General features: G+C 34.7%; 3 protein-coding genes across 5 annotated transcripts; 1 reads left to right on the top strand and 2 right to left on the bottom strand.

Moving 5' to 3' along the window:
- The first annotated feature begins 777 nt into the window (after positions 1–777).
- On the top strand, positions 778–3,197 carry LOC11424575 (uncharacterized). The gene is made up of 2 exons (XM_003625251.4): positions 778–1,449; positions 2,851–3,197. The coding sequence occupies exons 1-2, from the start codon at positions 870–872 to the stop codon at positions 3,048–3,050; spliced, it is 780 nt and encodes a 259-aa protein (XP_003625299.1). The 5' UTR covers positions 778–869; the 3' UTR covers positions 3,051–3,197.
- Positions 3,198–6,702: 3,505 nt separating this feature from the next.
- On the bottom strand, positions 6,703–14,616 carry LOC11440446 (uncharacterized). Its single transcript, XM_003625250.3, has 8 exons — positions 14,145–14,616; positions 12,713–13,081; positions 12,375–12,634; positions 10,300–10,441; positions 9,801–10,172; positions 9,532–9,663; positions 9,332–9,460; positions 6,703–9,221 (listed from the first exon to the last, which is right to left on the bottom strand). The coding sequence occupies exons 1-8, from the start codon at positions 14,253–14,255 to the stop codon at positions 6,945–6,947; spliced, it is 3,792 nt and encodes a 1,263-aa protein (XP_003625298.2). The 5' UTR covers positions 14,256–14,616; the 3' UTR covers positions 6,703–6,944.
- A 3,434-nt stretch (positions 14,617–18,050) lies between these two features.
- Positions 18,051–20,965, bottom strand: LOC11440445 (probable protein kinase At2g41970). Of its 3 annotated transcripts, none has more exons than XM_024769698.2 (7): positions 20,863–20,965; positions 20,336–20,592; positions 20,126–20,252; positions 19,624–19,897; positions 19,381–19,513; positions 19,176–19,262; positions 18,051–18,426 (listed from the first exon to the last, which is right to left on the bottom strand). In XM_024769698.2, exons 1-7 carry the CDS (start codon positions 20,963–20,965, stop codon positions 18,301–18,303), a joined length of 1,107 nt encoding a protein of 368 aa, XP_024625466.1. In that variant the 3' UTR covers positions 18,051–18,300. The 3 variants fall into 3 exon arrangements, with proteins under 3 accessions (XP_024625466.1, XP_024625468.1, XP_024625467.1); XM_024769700.2 differs by having other exon boundaries at positions 20,336–20,577; XM_024769699.2 differs by having other exon boundaries at positions 20,869–20,965.
- Between the last annotated feature and the right edge of the window lie 1,612 nt (positions 20,966–22,577).

Below are 22,577 nucleotides of genomic sequence, written 5' to 3'. Positions count from 1 at the left end.
TAATACAAAAAACAGTCGACACTTTTTTGGTGGTGGTCGGGGTTCAAACTTCAGACCTTGCATATATCATGCATTGTCCATATCAACTGAATTAAGCTCAAGATGACAAACATAGAAACTAGTTTATAACAAATATATAATTTCTTTAAAAAAAACAAATAAATAATTAACAAATATTGGTCGAGCATTTAGCGATAACAGATAAATTAACATATTAATTTCTCCGTCTCAAATTATAAGTCACGTTGGGGAAAAATGATTCCAAATTATAAGTGGTTTAACTCGCACAAGATATGCAAAGGAGAAACACCCGCCAAAGTACACAATTATGAGTCTATTTCCAAAAAATAACAACGGAAGAATGACAGGAAAAACTACACAAAAGCACCCATACAAATCAACGGATGCCGCCACCAGTCGTTATAACTGAAAGTTAGAGTAGGTCTTTTGGCCTTTAACCAAAAAAAAGACATAAGTTTGATGTTGTCGGTTAGATGATACAAGTCGTCATTCTTATGGTTAAAAATCCTACTTTTTCTTTCCTCCCAACTAACCTAGACATTAACCTGTCAGATAAGAGTGAGTTAATCGTGGTAATCCCGCTAACGGACCAAGATGAAAATGAGCTTTTACGATAATATTAAGTTGCTAGTAAAGTGGTAAAATTCTGTCACCACCAAATAAATATGCCCACCACCAAAACAAAAAAAAGTGGTAAAATTCTGAGACTAATTTGGCTGTAAATTTTAGATAAATAGAAAAGATAAGCTTGAAATGTTAGCATTTTCTCTTTTGATTTATTATTATTCTCAATTCCTCCTCATCTTTGAAAACAACACTCACTCTAAAACCCTGTTATTTCTTCAACCATGAATTCATCTTCTTTAGCTTCCTTCATTCTCACACCACCACTACCACTACCATGCAAATTCAACCACCCCCGTTTTCAAATCAAACCACAACCCATTTTCCACCACCCCCTTAATTCCATTTCCCTGTGCTCAAAATCCAATTTTTCCACCAAATCATCATCAAATATCAACAACCCAGTTTCAATCCCTGAAGAAAACGCATCTTATGTCGCTGTTGAAGAATTCATCGACAAAGATTGGTCAGTGCTTGACTATACAGGACCAAACATTGACCGTATTATATCATCTGGGAAAATTGATGAGAATTCAAGGGTTTTGGTTTCAAGTGGTTCTGAAGAGTTTGTGGATTGTTTAGTTGGTGGTTCTAAATTCAAGTCTATGCTTGTTCTTCATGACTCACTTTTGATATTGGCTCTTCTTATTGAGAAATATGATAATATTAAGTGTTGGCAAGGAGAGGTTACTATTGTTCCGGAAAAATGGTCTCCTTTTGATGTTGTGTTTCTTTATTTTTTGCCTGCTTTGCCCTTTAAACTTGAGGATGTTCTTGGTTCTTTGGCTCCAAAATGTTCACCTGGTTAGTTTTTCTTATCTGCTTTAGAATGTTTTGTTGTTAGTTTACTATTGGAATAGAAAATTGTTCATTCATGTTTATGTCGGTTTCATTGCATATTGAAACTGCAATGTTGTCCATAGTATATTGCAGAAAATAATGGTTTTTACTTTTTTTCAAATTCCGCTACACACAAGTGCCATAGGCTATTTGACAACATTTTGTACTAAATAGGATATCCTGAAACAATTGTGAATTGTTCAAACTCCGTGACATTATCGTGTTGCTATTTGGAGGTAGAGAAAGTAATAAAGCTTGTTTACAACTTTATGCCATGTAACCCACTTGGGTTGACTTGGTGATATTGGCTTGGGATGTGGGAGTGTGCTCCTCCTTAAGGTCTCAGGGTCGACTCCCCCGTTGCCAATTTGGGTGGGCTAATATGGTGTTGTCAATCGGATATCGCGGAAAATAACAGGTTCTTCAACAGCAACAATGCTACAGTGCCGCTGCTTAGCAATATTTTGTATTAAATAGTGTATCGTAGAACAATAACAATTTGTTCAAATTCCGCTTTGCTATAGCTCTATAGCCTGCCATTTAACAACATTTGGATGGTAGATAAAAGTAATGAAGCCTAACAAATTTTGTTTTGAACTAAAAGTGTGAGTTGAAATTAGTTCCTACCACTTGATTTCATGAGCTCTTATTGAACTTCTTCATAGCTTGTGCATGCTTACAAAGACTTCTTCGTAAGTTCAAACTTATTTTAATAGAGCTTTTCATCACAAATTAGAAAAACAATCTTAACAAATGATTTAAATCACTGTATTAGTTGCATTGTAATTCTTGATATTGTTGAGAGATGCGGTTAATGTGCCTCGATAGTCAATAGTGATCCTGGAGAGTGGAGACAATAAACCTTGTTGTCGCAGTCTAAATTGTAGCCGCCGACCTTTTTATTAAAACAGAGTCCAAAAGGTCTCATTGTGTCTGATATGAATTTGATTCAATTAGAAGCAGTCATTCTACTTACTCTTCATGCATCACGTTTCTCAAATTTCGTCTTTCATGAAACACTATGCAATGAGTTTCTTTCTTGTAGTGACAATTTTCCTAAAACTTTTGAGTAGTAAGTAGTATTTACTATGAAACAATAAATTGTTGTTTGGAAAACACTACCTCTAGATACTTTTATACCTCTTGCTACAAAGTGCACCTTATAGATTTGATTTTGTGGCCAACTTAATGGTTTTCTTGTGTTCCATACATTTTTCATTGCTTGATTTTCATTGTGTTTAGAAAGTGCAAATTTCACTTTGATGTTCGTGTGTCTAGTTGATGCCATCGCATTTTCAAACACGCAGTAAATGCTCTCAATAATCAAGATGATTTATTCTTTTTAATTTTGGTTTTGATATGTAGGTGGAAGGGTGATTATCAGTCACCCACAAGGGAGAGAAATACTGAAACAGCAACGACAACAGTACCCAGACGTAGTAGTTTCTGACCTTCCTGACAAAACACATTTACAAAGTGTTGCAGCTGCTAATTCCTTTAATGTGGCTGAATTTGTGGATGAACCTGGCTTTTATTTAGCTGTTTTGATCAAATCTAGGACTTAAAAACTAGTTTAGATCCTTTCGAACACACAATTTGGTTGGATTTTCATATGGTTTTAATGCTTTATGATTGTTAGCTAGAATTTTTTGGATGAAAACAAATTATAAATGATTTAATTTGATTAGTATCTCAGGCTTCCTCGTGTAAAATCCATTTGCATGGTGACACTATGGAAGTATGGATGTTATTTTTCCTATAATTTAGTAAACTTTTGGGATTGTATATATATATATATATATATATATAAAAGTAATATTTTGCAAATTATGCACTTAGTTTCCCATAGAATATCTGATATTATGTGAAGTGTGAATGTCATCCTTAAAACTTCAGCTTTTTATTTTTGTACTTTGTTGATACACTGAAAGAAGGCTTAGGCTACGGTAGGAGACCTTAATGGGTCTCCTACCGTAGGTGACTACAGTTTTTTTTTTTTTTTTTTTTTTTTGTTTCTAAAATGCTTTTTAGCCATTGGATTTGGAAAGAAGTTTTCAATGGCATAGATCTTTAGACATGTTAACCCACTAGTAATGTATATTACTCCCTCCGTCCCATATTAAATGATCTAGTTGACTTCGACACACGTACCAATGCATATGTTTTATCTTTGATATCTTCAATTCTCTATTAAAAAAAAATTATGAAAACTTAATATTTTAAAAATATTCATCGAGACGATTCCAACAACATCTTACATGATATTATTTATCTTTGTGAATTAGTAGAAAAATATGGTCAAAGTATATTAAGTCAATAATGTATATTGTCAACTAGGTCGTTTATTGAGGGACGGAGGGAGTATAATGTTTAATTTTTGTCTTTAATAAAGTAATGAGTAGATAGTCAATTTCCCCCCTGAAATTGTAAGTTTCATCAATTACCTCCCTGAAATTAACAAAACTTCAATTATCCCCCTGAAATTTTACAATGTTAGTCAATTTACCCCCTCCGTCAAATTTTTCTGTTAGTGAACATGACGTTTTGCAAACATCCCCCGAAGTTTTGCACTTATGTGCAAAATGCCCCCCAAACTTAAAAATTTATATTATTTTTTTCTTAAAAACAAACAATTAATAGTTAAATATTAAAGTTAACTATTAATTTTGTAGTTTGGAAAAACCACGTACATATATACATCAAATTATTTTTAAAGTTACATGTGATTAATATATTACTGATGACCTGCAACAACAGGTAACTAATACTGGCTTGACCTACAAATGCAAGTTATAAGACCAACACAAGAAAAATACACTACTAATTTAAAATAAAAGAAAACAATTGAATGTTGAAGGTGTACGGTAAGCATTTTGATCTAAGGGTTGGTTGACCTTTATCCAATGGCTCACATTCATTTTTGTAAAAAAAAAAAAAAAAAAAAAAAAAAAAAAAAAGCATGTCTCCTATGGTAGGAGACCTATCGAGGTCTCCCACCGGAAACGGGCCCCTGAAAGAATGGAAAGAACAACTGTACTTTGTTGATACACTGAAGCAATGCATGATTTCCGTGAAAGAAAGAGATAACAGTTTTATAATTTCTTTACAAACACGTGCATGTTCTTGCATTTCGTTTACAAATTACTTCCTAATATTAGCAGTACGAGTATTTTAATAATTCGCAAAATATATGGATAATTGAAATCAAAATATTATGCGCTCTGAATTCGAATTATATCTTGGATTCTCATATTGGTCGTAGACTCATACCAAACGAACACAGTTCTTTAGTTCTTTGATAAATTATAAAACTTAGGCCGAGGTTCCTCAGCAAGAGAAATTATTTGAGTGGATTGTCAACTTTGCTCAACTTTGTAGAATTGAATCCCTCAAATTAGTCGGTCATTATGCCGAATACAAAGTTTTTTTAAGTGGTGTATTGCCAGTTTTGTCTACCGAAAAATCCGACAATAAATACATTAAGTTCTTAAAGTTGTGTTTAGACTAATTATAGGAGATAAATGAAATGTGATACAATACATTTCAAGCTTGTTTCATTTTATCTAATTCCTTGTATTTTTCACCCTTCCCATTTTGAAGCATGAGATGAAACAGTTTTTATATATTTATTTTTAGTTGATAAACGAAATGACAATAGTTATTGGAAACTTACACATAAGTGGAGGAGCCTACATTTGAACTCTGGTCACAACATCCGTCCTAACAATTTCAACATATTTACCCATTGAGTTAGGATTTATGAGTAGTTTTTTATTCTTTTACGGTTGAAAAACAAGATATTGATATCATGTCTCAAATGAAACTTCAACCGTCCATGTGAGCTTAACTCAGTTGGTAAGGAAAATGCATAATATATGCAAGGTCTGGGGTTCAAATTCTAGACATCACAAAAAAAATAAACTTCAACCGCTATCAAAATATCACAACAAAGAATGGAATATTGATTCGATAAACTTCTATCCAGTTTCATTCAATTCCATCTTATTCTATTCCGCTGCCATCTCTATTGAATATTCAAACAAAATGAACTAAGTAGTCAAGGCTACACACTATCAAGCAAGGGTCACTCGAGTAGTAAAATCTCAATTCCATAAAGACCATTGAACAATTCTGTCAGAACAACTGAATACTATGTTTGAAGTTGACGATATTTTATAAGTGGATATTTTATAAGTGGTCAATGTTAGTTATTAGTTGTTAGATTCTTTTTTTGGGTTTGTATAAGGACCTCCACCTCCTTTAACACTTAGCTCAAACCGAACCTCCACCTCCTTTAATCTTTAGCTCAAACCAAATAAATAATTCAACCCCTAAATAGACGTTGATTAGTCCAAGTAGACGATTCACAATGGAGCATACTTGGGCGCGCTATTGGAGAATTAAATATCCCAATTACCATGGTTATAGTCATTCTCCTTGAATGCCCCCCACATTGGTCTCTCCTATTAATACATCACTATTAGACTTCACATAATCACATGCACATAAAAAAACATTGCATACCATTAAATTTTTTAATAATGAAGAACACACCCTCAAACAAGTTTATCTCAACACACTCTTCTATAGGTTGAAATTCATATGGATCCCACTAAATTATGTGGATTCTATGTGACTTTCAATCGATAGAGAAGAGTTTGATGGAATGTGTGTTATAGAAAATGTGTTCTTATATTTCTCATAGGAAGCAAGTTGTATGGGATCCCTAAAATTACTAGCTACCAGCTTAGCATATGTTTAGGATTGCTATTTCGTTAGATTCTGAATCCTATGGTATCAGCACAGAAGCAATTTTTTTTCCTTGACAAACAACCCCTAAGTTTCTCCTTAGAAAGACAAAAAGCACCAGACAAAAAGAAAGCAAACAGAGCAAGTGTGAAAACATCACTTCCAGTTGTACATCAGATTACTGTTAGAAAAATGTTCCAGACTTAAACTCCTGGGCATCAGATTTCAAAATACGTTGCAAAAATAAAAATGCATCATGTGAGATACACATGAAAGGATCTAAGTTAACTTCAAAAAAAAAAAAATGAAAGAATCTAACTTGGAATTCAATTACTGGAACGCTTTTTCACGGGAGAAAAAACTTTAAAGTGAGTCGAGAAATCACTTAAATCATAATGATATCTTCCGCTCAAAAACTCCAACAAAACTTTCATGAAAACTGCTTTGTTTCAACAAAACAGATAGAACTGCATAGTAATGAAAAAACCCTTCAAAATACCAACACTCTCAATCTTTCTCTACAACGAAGAAAAAAATTCGGCACAAACTGTGCAACAATTAACTAATCAAAGTATATGTTAAAGGTTGAAAATTGCTAAAGGAAGCTTATTGTTTACCGAATAACAAAGTATTCAAATCTCAATCTATCATATATGAAGATAGGGACTGAATTCAGCAACAGCCACCTTTATACTTCTCACTTTATCATTTTAGAAAATTGAAAACCTTAAGTTATTACTTGCAGCAAACAAATTGTATTCCTCCATGGTGGTGGTGTCTTTCTTATTGCAAGTATGGACCTTCTCTGCATGATCCGCTGAACTTTTCAAGCTAACATCGCCATTTGAAGATGCGAGAGCCGATTTACAACCTGTTGAGAGGGCTACAGGGCCACCAAAATGAAACAGGGAAAAGTCACCGTTATTCTCTTGTGACTTGGCAGAACGATCATGTTTAACTTCTCCATTGAATACTGGTATTTTCAAATTATTTCCAGAAGAAACAGCTCTTTCTGCAATAGATCCATTAATATGCTCTTGCAAGGAAGCTGGCTTGGAAACTTGTGCCCATTCCTCTGCATTTAAGACATTAGCTCTGGCAACTGGCTGATAAACTGGAATGGCAGGGTTAAACATGGGTGTTGGTTGCTGCAAGGAACCATACTGCAAGCAGAAGCGGGGATCTTCATTTAAGCCATATCCAAGAGGGCCAGCATACAAGTAATGATTAGGGTGTGCGAAGGGCATCAACCCATTTGTTGGAGCTGCTGGCCATGAAACTGGATTTTGATGGAAATAACCCATTGTTGAAGGAGCTTGAAACGCAGGAAATTGAATATTTTGATTTGACACCAGTGGAAATAGGTTTTGAGGTTGAGAACACACATTAGTGGTGGAAAATCCATTACCAAAACTATGGCCAATTTCCACAAAATTCCCTGATGCATCACTTCTTGTTCCATCAAAGGATGCACCAGTCAGTGAACTTGAACTTCTGGACAAACTCTCACCATTTGCATTCTGGTTATTCTCCATGGCAACTTCATGACAATCAGACAGCACCTTTTCCACACAAGCTGAATTATCTCTAACTTCAGATTGTTGGCAAACATCTTCAGAATCTGATGTGGTTGAGGATTCTTGATTTTCATGGTTTGAAGAAGTTGTATTGTTGTCACCCTCACTTAGACATGATGAGCAGTTGTCAGAACTAAACGGGCAACTTTGAGTAGGATCAGAAGAGTTGTTCAAGGCAGAGCCTCCAGTTGGGCATTTTCCAGGTTCCTCAGAAGAAATTTCTGTAGAGCAACAAGAACCTTCAACTTTAACATGATAATCATTTTGACAGCCTGCATCCATACTACTTAATTGCTTTGAATTACAGTTCTCGTTATCATTTTCACCTGAACCAACACTTGCCCCAATAGATGGCTTAATCAGATCAGGCTGAGCTTCTTGAACTTTGGCAGACCTCAATAGAACATCAGAGTCTGAATTACTGTGGTGATATTTCTTCAGAGATTCCGTAGGTTCCCAAACCTTTTTTGATTGAAACAAATCCCTGCTGGGATAGTTCCCCAAAATGATTTTGCTTTTGGGTCTTCCATTATTCTCATGCATATAGTCTACTTGATTGTACTTACTACCCCGATAAAACTGCTTGGCAGACTCAGATTGACTGGCAGGTTTTGACTCCCAACTAGCTCTTGTCAAAGGAGAATGTTGCTCAACCCTCATCTTATATTCATTATTTGGACTACAGCTGCAAGAATGAATATCACATCTTTCATTCATCCGGTTACTGGAACTGTAAAACTTCTCACCATACTTCGGACTCGCATTTCGACCATTGGATTTTGCAGGAACACTTACTCTTGATTGCCTATTCAATCCATTAACTCCCCTTGGTGATGTCAAAAAATTATCTCCATAATGTCTTGACTCGGTTTTTCCAACCATCGCACCATTGTCAGAAACAATGGCATATTGGCGTCTGTCGGGCCGCTTGAAAGTCATATCATCCGGTTGAAATTCTTTCCTGCATCTCAGACTTTGATGAGAATGCATTGTTTGTTCAACTGTAAACTGCTGACCTGTCTCGTCATTTGTATTGGAATTTTCTTCATCACAATCATCATCAGAGAAGTGTTGCGTTCTCAAAGTATCATTCTCACTAGAGAATTCTTTATCTTGGATGTTAGGAGAATCGTCACTCAGAAGATTGACTTCATCTGTTTCAACAGCTGAATTCCTGCAACTAATAAGATTATCTTCATCCACATCAGCACCTGCAGCCAATTCTTCTTTTGAGATTTCTGAAGTACAAAGAATATCATTTGATTCAGAACATATTTTTTCTCTGTCTTTTTCCTTTCCTTTTAGTCTTTCCTTCCTTCGAAGTTTTTTCTCCCTTTCCTTTGTCCTTCTCCTCTCTTTGCGTTCTTCTTCTTCACGTTTTTCTTTTTCTTCTTCTTCAAGAAGTTTCATCTGTAGACAACCATATAATTAGGATCTAGTAAGTGTAACTCAACATATAAACAGGCATTCTTTTAATTAATATCCAAAAGTCCTTTTCCAAAAATCATAATAACTAAGACCTGCTTTTCTAATGTAATGATTTCTTTGCAAGCTACACGCACTCGTTCCTCCAGCAGTTTTAGTGCAAGACAGACAAATATGCTGTGGGCATTTTGGCGTGCTGTTCCTTCTCTGAAAGCTTTTTCAACCTGAAAGGATAACACAGTCAGTGGCTGAACATGACAGAGCCATGAGAAAATAAAATTAATGATAAACATGCCTGCTCTTTGAAAATAACAGTAGCAGCATCTAGCAGAAATTCACGAGCCAGTTCAGGGCTTTTTGCATGCTTTTGAGGACGAGAGCATTCTCCATCAAGCTCGTTTCCATCCTTGTCAACTGAATCATCGTCCTAGAAGCATATATTAAATAATAACATGCGTTACTTTGTCTGACAAAATCCTCATGAATACTTATCAAAATCACACTATCACACTATTTATGTATAATTAGCAAGGAAGTTTATTTCCTTACTGAATCGTGTATTACCTCATCCTCCTCGGCCTCTTCAGCATGCTCAAAGAATCTTCGGATGCTTTCTCCTTTCGTAATTCTGACATAACCATCTCCTACAATTAGTCTGCAATGAACACACTGCTGACCTTTCAATGAGTGAGCCTTAACACAAAGTTCGGTACAGCGCCCATCTAATCTCCAAGCTCGGAGAGTGATGAAACATGCACTCAAACCATCAAGATCAAGGTTGCCAGCTTTGGCACATCCATTCAATCCAACACTTTTAAATTCCAAAATGTCAGATTTTCCTTCACTTGTGCCCACAGCCCACTCAAAGTGATGGTAGGTACCCAAAGCATCTGGAAATGTCTGACGCCAATCAGCTTGAACTGAGTCATCTGATACCTGACAAAAGCAAATTGATGAATGTTTGGGCTAGGTAAAATATCTACTCAAGATGCCAATGGTAGTTTGGTAAAAAAAAACAACTCAAAACTGATATTACAGAAGCATAGAAACATGAAAGTCACACCTCATACTGAAAGGCCGAGTCAGCAACACAAAACCAGCTGCTGCAACGAGGTTCTCTGCGCATGCGTTTCAGTTCCTTTAGTTCCTTGAATTCTCGAATAACATTTCTTCTACAATCTCGGCAAAATCTCTTGCTATCAAACCTGGTAGACGAGTAACTTATTAGTAAAGATGAACTCATAAAACATGTTTAAAACATATAGTTATGTATGAGTACAGGGAAAGAAAGATCTGAACAGATATTATAATACTGCCTTGAAGTAAAGTTCCATATCAAGTTTCAAAGGATGAGTAAATAAATTAAATCACGATTGACATAAAGGAGTAGCACCAGAGAAATAAAGCATAATGCTGGAAAAGTGTAGACTTATGAATCAAAAGAAATAAATTTCTCTAACGGCGTGAAGACCAACTCTATGATACTAGTAGAAAGCAACACCAGAGACAATGGTAGAAATTTTAAGTTATCAGGATAGAACATAAAGCATTGCTTTATTCCTCTGATGCTCTTAACCCAAGGTCCATGAATTTGGTATCATCACAAAAATAAATACCAACTGCATCTCAATACCGATAATAGCTTATCTTCCAATTTATCCTCTCAAAAATTGAATGACAAGAACTCTTGGATAGCTTAGCCCTTTTATATGTATTTGTCCATGTTTACAGACAACAAAGTTCATTAAATATACAAAATCATTTTCTAACCCAAACTACTCATGTATCCAGCCCACATGTTCCCCCCATGTAATAAGTCATAAGTGAAGGCTGTCCTATCACAGTCTGAATCCTTTTGGGTAATATTCTTATCATGCATTATCTAATCCTTTTAAGTCCTTTTCGGGACAAAACCATCATTATCATGTAATTTTCTTTGAACTTTTTTTAAATATCAAATATTTTTCAAAATATAGACTTAGCCCTCCAAAACCCTACAAAAACCCACTCCCAACCAAACCCTAAAATATTTCCTATACATCTGACTGAATTATGTAAATATAAACTTTTCCAAGCATATTACTCAACAGTTACTGCGTCAGGATAATGTTGCTAGCAGTTTTCAGTTCAATACCTATGATAGAATTCCATGTTCATCTTTTAGCAACAAACTGCAAACCAGTAGCCTCATTATCCTAGAATCCAACAGATGGTTTATTATTGTTAGGACTTAAGCCCATAAGGAGAGCCCAACGCCTAAGACTAGTCCATTAGGTGGGAGAGTCTCATGGCTTAAGTACCTCATTGAGCACTTTTATCTACTCAATGTGGGACTCCTTACATTACCATGCCCTTTAAGAGCAGACATCCAGGGTGTCTTTCACTTTATCGACACTGACCCAATGGTAGCCCTTTCCTTTTTTGGCGGCATCACTAGCCTACAAGTATTCGGATAAACACCTTAATCCAGCTAGCCCTTTTTTGGCCCAACTCTCAATGAAAGCACCAATTGTTAGGACTTAAGCACATGAGGAGAGCCCAACCAAAAACTAGTCCATTAGGTGGGAGAGCCTAATGGCTTAAGTACCACATTGAACATATTTAACTACTCAATGTGGGACTCCTAACATTGCCACGCCCTTTTAAGAGTCGACGTCCACGGGGGCTTTCACTCTATTGGCACTGATCAGATGGAAGCCCTTTCCTTTTTAGCAGCTTCATTGGGAAGAGCGCCAATTGTTAGGACTTAAGCCCACGACGCACTAGTCCATTAGGTGGAAGAGCCTTATGGCCTAAGTAACACATTGAGCGCTTTTATCTACTTGCATATAAATGGTAAAACTATTTAGCACCCAAAATAATTTTCTCATTTTTCCATCTGACCTTTTAGGGACATAAAATAGATAGCTCGGATCACAATCATGACAATGATATTTAGAAAATTTAAACCGTTCAGGGGCAGGGGCAGGGGCAGGGGCAGGGGCAGGGGCAGGGGCAGATCACAGATTCTCATTCTTTGTATATCAGTTTCTGTATGACTTACTCTATTCTAGTTTCAGAATATATGTTATTATCCCACCATAACAAAATTCACTTGTCTAATGCATAATACAGTGTAAGGAATATACAAATAGACACCTGTGCATAAGTCGCTCAATAAAATCTTCTTCCTTCATCCTTAGAAGAGAAAATCGAGTCTCCTCTCCCAGCGCTGACCAAAAGTCTACCAGTGTATCACATGAAAGTCTGGCAGTGTGCAAGGCGCATGTTTCTCTTGTTCCATGTCCTCTGCCGTAACTCACAATTCCTTGGCTAATCCAACCACGGCCTGACCCACCACAGGCATCAGGATAAAGCAGTTCTCTTTCCCGCTCCCTATCGCGTGCCCCATCAAAGACCTAACAAGAACAAGTGTTTAGCCACCAAACAGGGAAAAAGAATTGTGTGAGGATGCAGTGTAAATGTGTTTCACTTACAATTTGCAACCCTTTTAGAGACTTTGAATGCAAGTAGCAGTTCATAAGCGTTAATGAGCCCTCACGGGTTGTGGTCAGACCTCCCCAAGGAAGGCCAGTTGGATCTTGAATTTCATCTTGGCACCCTTTTGTAATGCTTGATCCACCATTATTTTGCTTTTTCAAACCTCTGAGTGTGTTGCCAGGAAATTGAGCAACCACCACCCCTTGCTGCAAAGATTTCCCATACATAACAATCTGCAAAAATCCGTCAAGAAGCAATCCATTGCACCTGGAGCAGTACATATTTTTACGAGCTTGCTCAAAAAAGGATTGCTTGTCAATCCTCAGGAGTTCTTGCCGAGCTTGTAGTGACAATTCACTCCAGAACTGTATCAAAATAACATAAAACACTGAATTAAGAGACAAGTATGTCAAAAATTACAACTTGATCAAGAGAACAATGTAATATATGTAACATGACTCAGGTCAGAAACAATTCACTGTTATTTAATATCAGTTCTCCTATGGATGCACTTTCCTTTACCTCCCACTATATCGTAGCCTCTTTGATAGTTGCTAACAATCATGAATAAGATAAGCAGAGATATGACAAGGACACAACTACAGTACGAAATAGACAAGGGAATAAGAAAAAAAATTCAAAAGCACAACATGTAAGATGAAGATGATGCCTAGCAGGGGTATAACATGTAAAACTATTAAACATTAACAAAAGTACAACCATAATTATTAGACACACAATTGTTTCGATAGTCAACATTTGTAGTTGTAAACTATGAATCACTGACAAAGACACCGACACATCGACGCTAGTAAAAATTCGAAAGAAAAAAATGAATTAATTATATAACCATATGTCTCGGTGTGTTTTCCATCAGAAGTGTCGGTGCCACAGAGGTTGTAAATAAATGAAGTAAACATCGCGACAAACACTGTGCAATGTATCTGGTCACTGTGATATACTGATATCCTATCCATCGCGAAAAACACTGTGCAATGTATTTGGTCACTGTGATATAGGTATCTAAATATAAAAATGGAAATGGAAAATAGTAAATATACGCCAGGTTATCCAATCCAATGTATCTAACACAAACACGTGTCCAACATTGATTCGGTGCAACTCTGATGTTTGTGCACTTCACTGCAGATAAGTTACTGGCTCAGCTAAAAGTATCATTAATAATTAATACCAACCCTAATCAAACATAAATATACACATTGCGCAGAAGAACAATACATCAAAACCCTGAGAAATAAAAGGAAAATTTGGCTCAAAAGTAGGATCCAATACAAAGCCAAGCAAATCATCACTATTAACAGAATAATCAATATAAAACAGTGATCTAACAGTAATATTAAACTAAAATTAAATTAAATAAATACACATATTTAAAAAAATCAAAAAAATAAATAAAATAGATTATACCTTCTGAAGCTGATTGAAGCTAACATCGCCACAATTATTCGACCAAAATTGATTAACAGACATTAAATTAGTGAATTGTTCGTTCCTGTTCGCTACTGACGGCATTTTCATAACTGTGTGATTCACTGCTTGTTCATATCAATTGTAACGGAGTCTGCGTAATAGATATGAATCGAAACGGAAAGTAAAAAAGTGAAAATTAAAATGAATGAATAATTGAAACGGTGAAGAGGAAGTAGATCGAAATGATGAATAAAAGTGAAGGCGGAAGGATTGGCGGAAAACGGCGGCGATCGGTAAGGGTTTTGGTGGATGGCGATGACGACGGTAGATGACGATGAGATTTGGTGGTGTGTGCAAGCGAGCGACTGCGTGTGTGAAATGAATGTGCGTATATATATGTATATATTTGTGAGGAGATGGATTTTTTTTTGTGTATTGGTAAGAAAAATCGAAATTGAAATGCTAGTGGTTGCTCGAATTATGAGGCGCGGTTCAAATTTACGAGGAACAAAAGCAAAACACAATAAACACATTGTTATATCTTTAATTTTATTTTTACTTTTTATCTATCTTTTTTTTTTATAAAATTATAAATTTTCTTGTGTCTATGTATCAATTAATCCTACAAAACTCCATACTCTATAACCCTAATCAGTAATCACATTTAAGTGATTGAGTGGACTTTTTCTGTTGAGCGAATGGTTTTTTAAAGGTTTGTAACGGCGTCGATAAATTTCTATAAATGGTAATGAATGATGAGGATAAATGTTTATAAATAATAAGGAGTTACAGGGATAAATGTTTAATAAATTATAGGGTTAATTAAGTTTTTAATCCCTATAAATATTCCGAATTTTGTTTTTAATCCCTACAAAAGAAAATCACACTTTTTAGTCCCTATAAAATTTTCCATCAACATTTTTAGTCCTTATAAAATTTTTCATAAACATTTTTAGTCCCTATAAAATTTTTCCATCAGCATTTTTAGTCCCTAAAATGCTTAAGGAAAATGTCAGAGGGACTAAAAAGTGTGATTTTATTTTGTAGGGACTAAAAACAAAACTGTGAATATTTATAGGGACTAAAAACTTAATTAACCCTAAATTATATTGATCGCTAAATATTGCAATTGATGCGCACAACTTAATAAACACCACTTATATGAAATTTTATTAGGCCTTTTGAAAAGTGTGAATGTATATTTTAATGTTAAAATCAATTACGAGAAAGAAATAAATCAAATTTTATAATTTGCTAGTTGTCACATCGTTTGAATGGGGACATAGATCATTTATTTGTTCGATGTGCTTTTTATGGTAAAATTTGGCAGTTGGCTCGGTTTTTCCACAGCTCTTAACGACAATTTAATGGCTTGTCTTCTCCAATTTGATGATATAAGGGGATTTTCAAATAAAGTTCGTTATTCCCATAACATGCTTTGGATCGTTGTTGTTTGGGTCATATGGAAGGAGCAGAATCGGCGCATTTTCCATAATAAAGACGAAAGCATCCAGACACTTTGTGGAAGGGTCAAGCTTCTATCCTTTTGGTGGTTAAAGTTGAAATATGTTGATTTCGATTATGATTACCAATTTTTTAGGCTTAATCCTATTTTGTGTTTCTCTAGTGTTATTTAGTGTTGTTTGTTTATGTGCTTTCGCTGTTTTGTACAGTAACAAGACTAATTGTATGATTCTGTAATTTGGTGGGTTGTTTTTAGTACATCTTGTGCTGAAACAACTTAACTTTTTTTGTTAATATATCATTCCTTAGCCTTTTCAAAAAAAAATAGCATTAATTATAATTAATTTTATTTTTATTATAAATATGAATAAAGTGTGCTATGTTTAAACACGCGATCATTCACACAAATCTACAATATCTACCACTACGATCTCTACCGTTATTTTATCAACAAATATTTAACCTATGTCAAAAACAAAATACTTATCCCCTAAACAATAAAACAAAACAATAATTAAAATAAACTCACATTAGTTTTATTTCCTTATAAAAAAGTGGTAGCAAGAAAGCACGAAATTGAATCTTCTACGTTTGGTACTATTACCGCATAGTCAATTGTATGCTATTAGATTAAGTGAGAAATTCGTCTCTTTTTACACAACGCTCCAAAACTTGATTGCACGATAACTTCAGTAATAGGATTTTGAATAAAGAATGTAAGAGAAAAAGAAAAAATAATCTAAAAAATCACATGAAATGTGTACCAAAAAACATTACAGAGAAATAAGTTTTGCGTGTAAGATATCTTTTTTTTTTTTTTTTGCGTGTAAGATATCTTCTTCATTTTTTGAAAAATGTGTGTAGGATATCTTGAAAATGAAAGAAAAAATCACATAAATTTAATAGAAAAAAAGGATAAAGTACTCTTTTAGTTCATATGATATGAGCTATTTCTAATTTTAATCCCTCACAAGAAGAAGAAAATTAATTACTGACGTCACATTTCCATACATGTTAGATGATACGACAAACAGTGAGCCACATTGATTGTAATATGAAGTTATTTTTTTATTGACGTGCCAATTTAGCCTTTTAATTTTTTTCCTTTTTGAATACACAAGGGAAGAGTTTGTTTTTTTTTTTTTAAATTGAAACACACTTATGTTCACAATCCCACCATTTATGTGATAGGGTTGCTTTACACATAAAAATGTGGAAGCAAAGGTTTTTCAGTCGCAACTTCTAGTAGAAGAAATTTGCTAGTTTGTGGATTTTAAGATGTAATGCGATTTTGGGTCAGGGCACATGGCCTAAGCAAGGGCTTAGGCCCCAAAATTCTTGGTTGGAATAAGACCTCAAAATATTTCAATTTTCTTATAAATATAGACTCTTACTTTTCCCATCCTATCTCATTCTCACGCGTCCTGTGATTTTTTTCAAAAATGGCCCTGTGATTTTCGGATTTTAAAACCCGAACTGAGTTTTTCTTTTGTTATAGGGTGGAGAAAAAATGAGTTCTTCACCAATTCGGATTTTATAATCCGAAAACTTCAAAAAATAGGGCACATTCCTTGATTTTTTCGGATTATATAATATGAACACCCCCTGAACATAGGCATGACAACAAAACTCATACCAGCGGATACCCACCCGAACCAAACTCAATTTGATGGGTTTTCCCCGTTTTGACTGGGTTTGGGTATGAGTTTGAGTTTTATCCTATTTCAAAACACAGGTACGGGACGGGTAACGGGGGATATAAGTACCAAGCCCGAACTCATACCCCAAACCCGTCCTGAATATAGAAAATCAATTATTATCTCTTTTGTATAAATAGAAACTCAATGCCTAAATCATTTTACTAACACAATCAGAGTCTCGGTTTTTCATATGACACTCACATATCATAGTTCTCTCTTCTCTCCTTCCATATCTCACACTCTCGGCCTCTCTTTTCTTTATCACCATAGCCATCGATTACCATCATCTCCTTGCTGGATAATGCATTACAACATTGTGCTCGGGACTAAAAAATACTTTTATTTTTATAAAAAAAAATTATCCACTACGGGGATACCCGAACTTGTAGGGGACGAAGATGGGATTCTATTTCTCATCCCTGCTAGGTACGGATAAGGTAACAGGTAAATATATGGGAGTTGGGTATGGGGACGAGGAAGGTAAAACCCGTCCCCCCCCCCCCCAATGCCGTGCCTACCTAAACACACTTTTTCAAGGGAAAAACAGTTCGGTTTATATAATCCAAAATTCCATCGTTTAGACCCATTTTTAATTTTTTTTATTTTTATATTCTCAGAAAAATTAAAAAAAAATTGCATTAATTTTATTTGATTTCTAAAAGAAGAGTAAGTTTTACACAGCCATGCTAGTAAACATACAAGGGAGATAAATCCTTACGGGGACCTAGGAGTAAATGATCATAAGTGGCAACAAATGTCGAATATTGTAATTGATTCACCAAATAAAAAGTGTACTATATATATCATATAGCACAAGCTAAGAAAATCAAAAGGTGAATGACAGTTTGAACTAAGGCAAGGTCTTTGAAATTTCTTTTTCCATGATCTCTATCATACATTATATATTTCCTATTGAGTAGGTGACCAAGCAATCTAAGTTCAACTTTATGCACAAATTTTGTTATGACTCTTGATAATTTAATGACATGTCAAGCATTAGGGTCAGGACCAGCCGGTTTTGCATTGAGAAGTGGCTGGAGAGCTTTGACAACAATTGTCATGTTTGGCCGGAAATCAGCTTCATATTGCACACACAGTGCTGCAACAGCTGCCAACTACATATCCACATCAAATGATCAGTCACAGTATCAAAGTATCTTGGAACTATCTTATCTTAGTTCAATTTAAGGCATGTTGGGCTGAAAATATTATTCTCTGTTCTCTATTCTCTCACTTTTAATGCAAATTTGTTCTTTGTTATCACTTTGTTTCATGTTTCCGAAGAATTGTAAAAGAGTGAATAGGCAAATTAGTCCTCAATTTGAAATTGTAAGCATCATTTAAAACAGTCTCTCATTTTTTGCGACTTAAAAAATACATCCCTGGAATTGTTAACTTTTGTCATTAGAGACTATGATATGACACATTAATTGAACATGTGACATTGCATATTGATCCTACATCAATGTCAATTCATCATTAGGGACTAATTTGCATATGATATTTAGGTTATCTTAGGAACAAATTTGTCGGTAATTAAAATTGTGTAGCGACTCGATTACTCGACAAATTAGTCCCTATATGTCATAATAGTCTTTGGTCTGGTGACATTAACGTGCGATCAACATTCAATCTTTGCACGGTGAAAGTATTTGTCAATTTGCAAAAACCAATAACAGTCTTATCCTTACAATTTTGAGGATCAATTTGCCTATTTGCTGGTTTGTACAAATTACTTGAACTCTTCCCTTTACAAATCTTTGAAAACATAATGGAAAACAGTAACATTTTTGCAATCAAAAGTAAAAACAGAAAACGTTTTCTAAATCCAGACAGACCAATAAAAAATAATGAAGGAGCAAACCTTAGCAATTGCCTTTGGGGGGTAGTCATTGTTTAGTTTAGGATCCACACATTGTTTCACTTTGTCCTCACTCAACCTTGGAGTTGCCTGAAATAGTTATTAAAAAAACACATTGGCAAAAGAGTAGAATATACAACAGAAAATAAACCAATTAAGTTAATTAACTTGAGAAGAAAAATCAAAATTTGAGGGGATAGGTACATACCCAAGTCACAAGACTTTGTTGCCCTTTAGGCATTGTGTGGTCTACTGGCTTTCTTCCAGTCAAGAGTTCTAAAAGCACAACTCCAAAACTATAAACATCACTTTTTTGTGTTATCTGCCCTGTCATTGCATACCTGAAGATGATGAAATTTATCACTATCAAAATAGAAAAAATATATTAACATTATTCACCATAACTTGATCTCAAAATAAACTATGAGAAATGTAAAAGTAAAAGGTATACTCTGGAGCATGATAGCCAAATGTTCCCAAGACTCTTGTTGAATGTAGCCGAGCTGCCGTATCAGAAGACTGATTTGTCAAGCTGAAATCAGCAATCTTGGCCTCATAGTCATTGAATAATAAGACATTGCTGGATCGAACGTCACGGTGAACTATAGAAGGCTGAACCTTTTCATGAAGAAACTCTAATCCTTTTGCTGCACCAAATGCAATTTTTGCTCTTTGGTTCCAGCTTAAAACTGGACCAGGTTCAGCACCTTGTACGCCCTTCCTTCCTGCAAAAGCGAAAGCCTTGGTTTTAATCAAGGAACATGAACTATATCCTTAACAAAATAAGGTTCTAGAAACATATTCTATTTCTATTATTTGAAATTCAAATGCGTCTTACTCAAATCATGTGGATCTCACATAAATTTGATATAACCTATATGAATTTTAACTAGTACAAGAGTGTGTGTTGGGAAGAGCATTTCTAAATTAAATTTATATGGTTATAGGCCTACCGTGTAATACATCATGCAAAGAACCCAAACTTGCATATTGATAAACCAAAATTCTGTTGTCTGCTTCTAGACAATATCCCGTCAACTCTACAAAATTGTCATGCTTGAGTCTTGAAACAACTGATAACTGCAAAATCCATATAGTAACATGATAAAATATGAGTGACAACACCAAGAGCCAAATCATTGCTTTAAATAATTTTTTCTTACCTGAGCCGCGAAATCGTTGGAGTCGGAATCAGGTGAAGAACTTGTATCCAGCCTTTTGATTGCAGCTTCAGTACCATCATTCATTTTTGCATAGTAAACCCTTCCATACGAACCTTCACCAATGAAGGCCTTTGAACCAAAGTTTCCTGTTAATCTATTTAACTCAGCCAATGATATCGAGGGTATCTCAATTGGTAATACTTTCTGTGGACCACCACTCTTGGTAATGTTGCTCCTTGGCTCTCCTCTATCATTGCCTATATTCATTCATACAAGGCTACTCTAAATTATCACATTCAAATCATTTCATAACATTATATAGGATCACGTTCAATCACTATAAATATCACATGCAAAATGAAATTCTTATACTTTGGCTCAAAATTGTTTTAGTTTGTGACTGTCCAAAAGCAAGCAGAACTTATTTTGGCAATAAATGCAAAAACACTAATGTTGAAGCTAGCCTTCTAGATACAAAGAAAAAGAAGTAAAGATGAATAGATAAAAATGAAGAGATTATTAATTACCTCCACCGCCGGCGCCATATGAGTTACCCCCTCTTGATGGTGCAGTGTATTGGTTTGCAGGTGGCCCGCTGGTATCTTCTTCTGAACCTCCGCAACACAACATACTTCAAATACTCCTGTATCCACTCTCAATAACCCATTGGCTTTAATAATGAATCACCTGAAAATAAAGACAAATCACATTGTGCAACTGGGGAGGGAATGATGTTCATAGCTTTGCATTTCAATTATGAAATCTCAATAAATTTTCTCAGATTCTATATACTATTGGAAGTTAACCATATATATCGCTTTATGATCAAGGCACAAACATATATAGCACGGATACACATTATGTAACAATAGGCACAATTCTCGCTAGTGGACAACGAGATTGATCCCTTGAATTAGTCGGTGTCAGATACTGAGTTTTAAAAAAAAAATAATAGGCACAATTTTATTTAACATTGAATAAAAATTAAATTTATTGTTTATGGACACAATCCAAGTCCCTAATAAGAAACCTTGTCTGCAAATTAACAAAAATAAAATGCAGGGTTATAACTGTGTTTTGTGGCATCATTACATAACAAAATCAGCTAGCAGCATACAAATGAAGATTACCTGTAACGCGTTACCGGATCCAACCGGAAGCTCAATAGGACTATTTGGCAGAAAGAAAGAAAAAAAAATTATATTATGTACAATAATAATTACATTACAATAAGATTTCTGGAAAAGAAATGCATGCATGCAGAAGGAGGAAGAGGAGAGAGAGTTTAATTTGGTGTAGTATAATGAAGGTCCGTTTTGGAAGAACGGGGCATGTTTTGTTGTGTTTTGCGGAATATCGGTTGGTGATGAAAAAAATGTGACCATAGATGCATGTTATTCGCTCGTTACATTCTATTTTAGTGCTCTCTTCATGGCTCATGCTTTGTTATTCTCATTCTCATTCACACACAGCAAAACACAACTCAAATTCAAATATGCTCATAACTACATAATAATAAAATTATACTACTTTGTTTGGAGAGGTGGTATAAAACCATATAGCACGGTAGATAATATGAGCTATAATTAACTCCACAAAATATGTGATCATCTAAAGTCATTTACATGTTTCGTTCGTCATAAAAACAATGTTTCATTTTAATATGCCTAAAAAAAATCCTTTGAAAAAAAGAAAAAAAATTCATTTTAATATTGGCTATTATTATAAATGAAATCTATGGATATATCTTTATATCATCTATGTCACATTATGTTTCCTCTAATGAGGAGAAAAAAAATAAAGAAAGGCTTGTTATTTTATGAAACTCAATTAGATATCTTTACTAGAGATGCTCTTAGTATGATAATTAATGGAATAATTAGGTAGGTTGAGAATAAATAGGGAAATTGGTGTAAAAGTAACTAATACTCCATTTGTATTCTAAAATGACAAAAAGTAATGACATAAATAAATATTACAATAAGCAAATTGCTATACAAATCCTTCTGCTCATAAGTCCTTTCGATATATTTTGGATTGTAACTCCGGATCGCACAAAACTTATTAAGAGATACAATCTGCATTTTTTACATCTAATAATAACTCCTAATCAAACTTATTTTAGATGTTGAGCAATCCACTGGGCGCAAGCAATCACCATACAGATAACAAAAGACATACAACATCATATGTAAAATCATATGCCATATGTAAAAACTAACAGGGTTGGTCGAATATTATT

Source organism: Medicago truncatula, chromosome 7, assembly GCF_003473485.1.
Source record: "Medicago truncatula cultivar Jemalong A17 chromosome 7, MtrunA17r5.0-ANR, whole genome shotgun sequence".
Taxonomy (NCBI): Eukaryota; Viridiplantae; Streptophyta; class Magnoliopsida; order Fabales; family Fabaceae; genus Medicago; species Medicago truncatula.
This window is presented reverse-complemented; position numbering and strand designations above follow the sequence as displayed.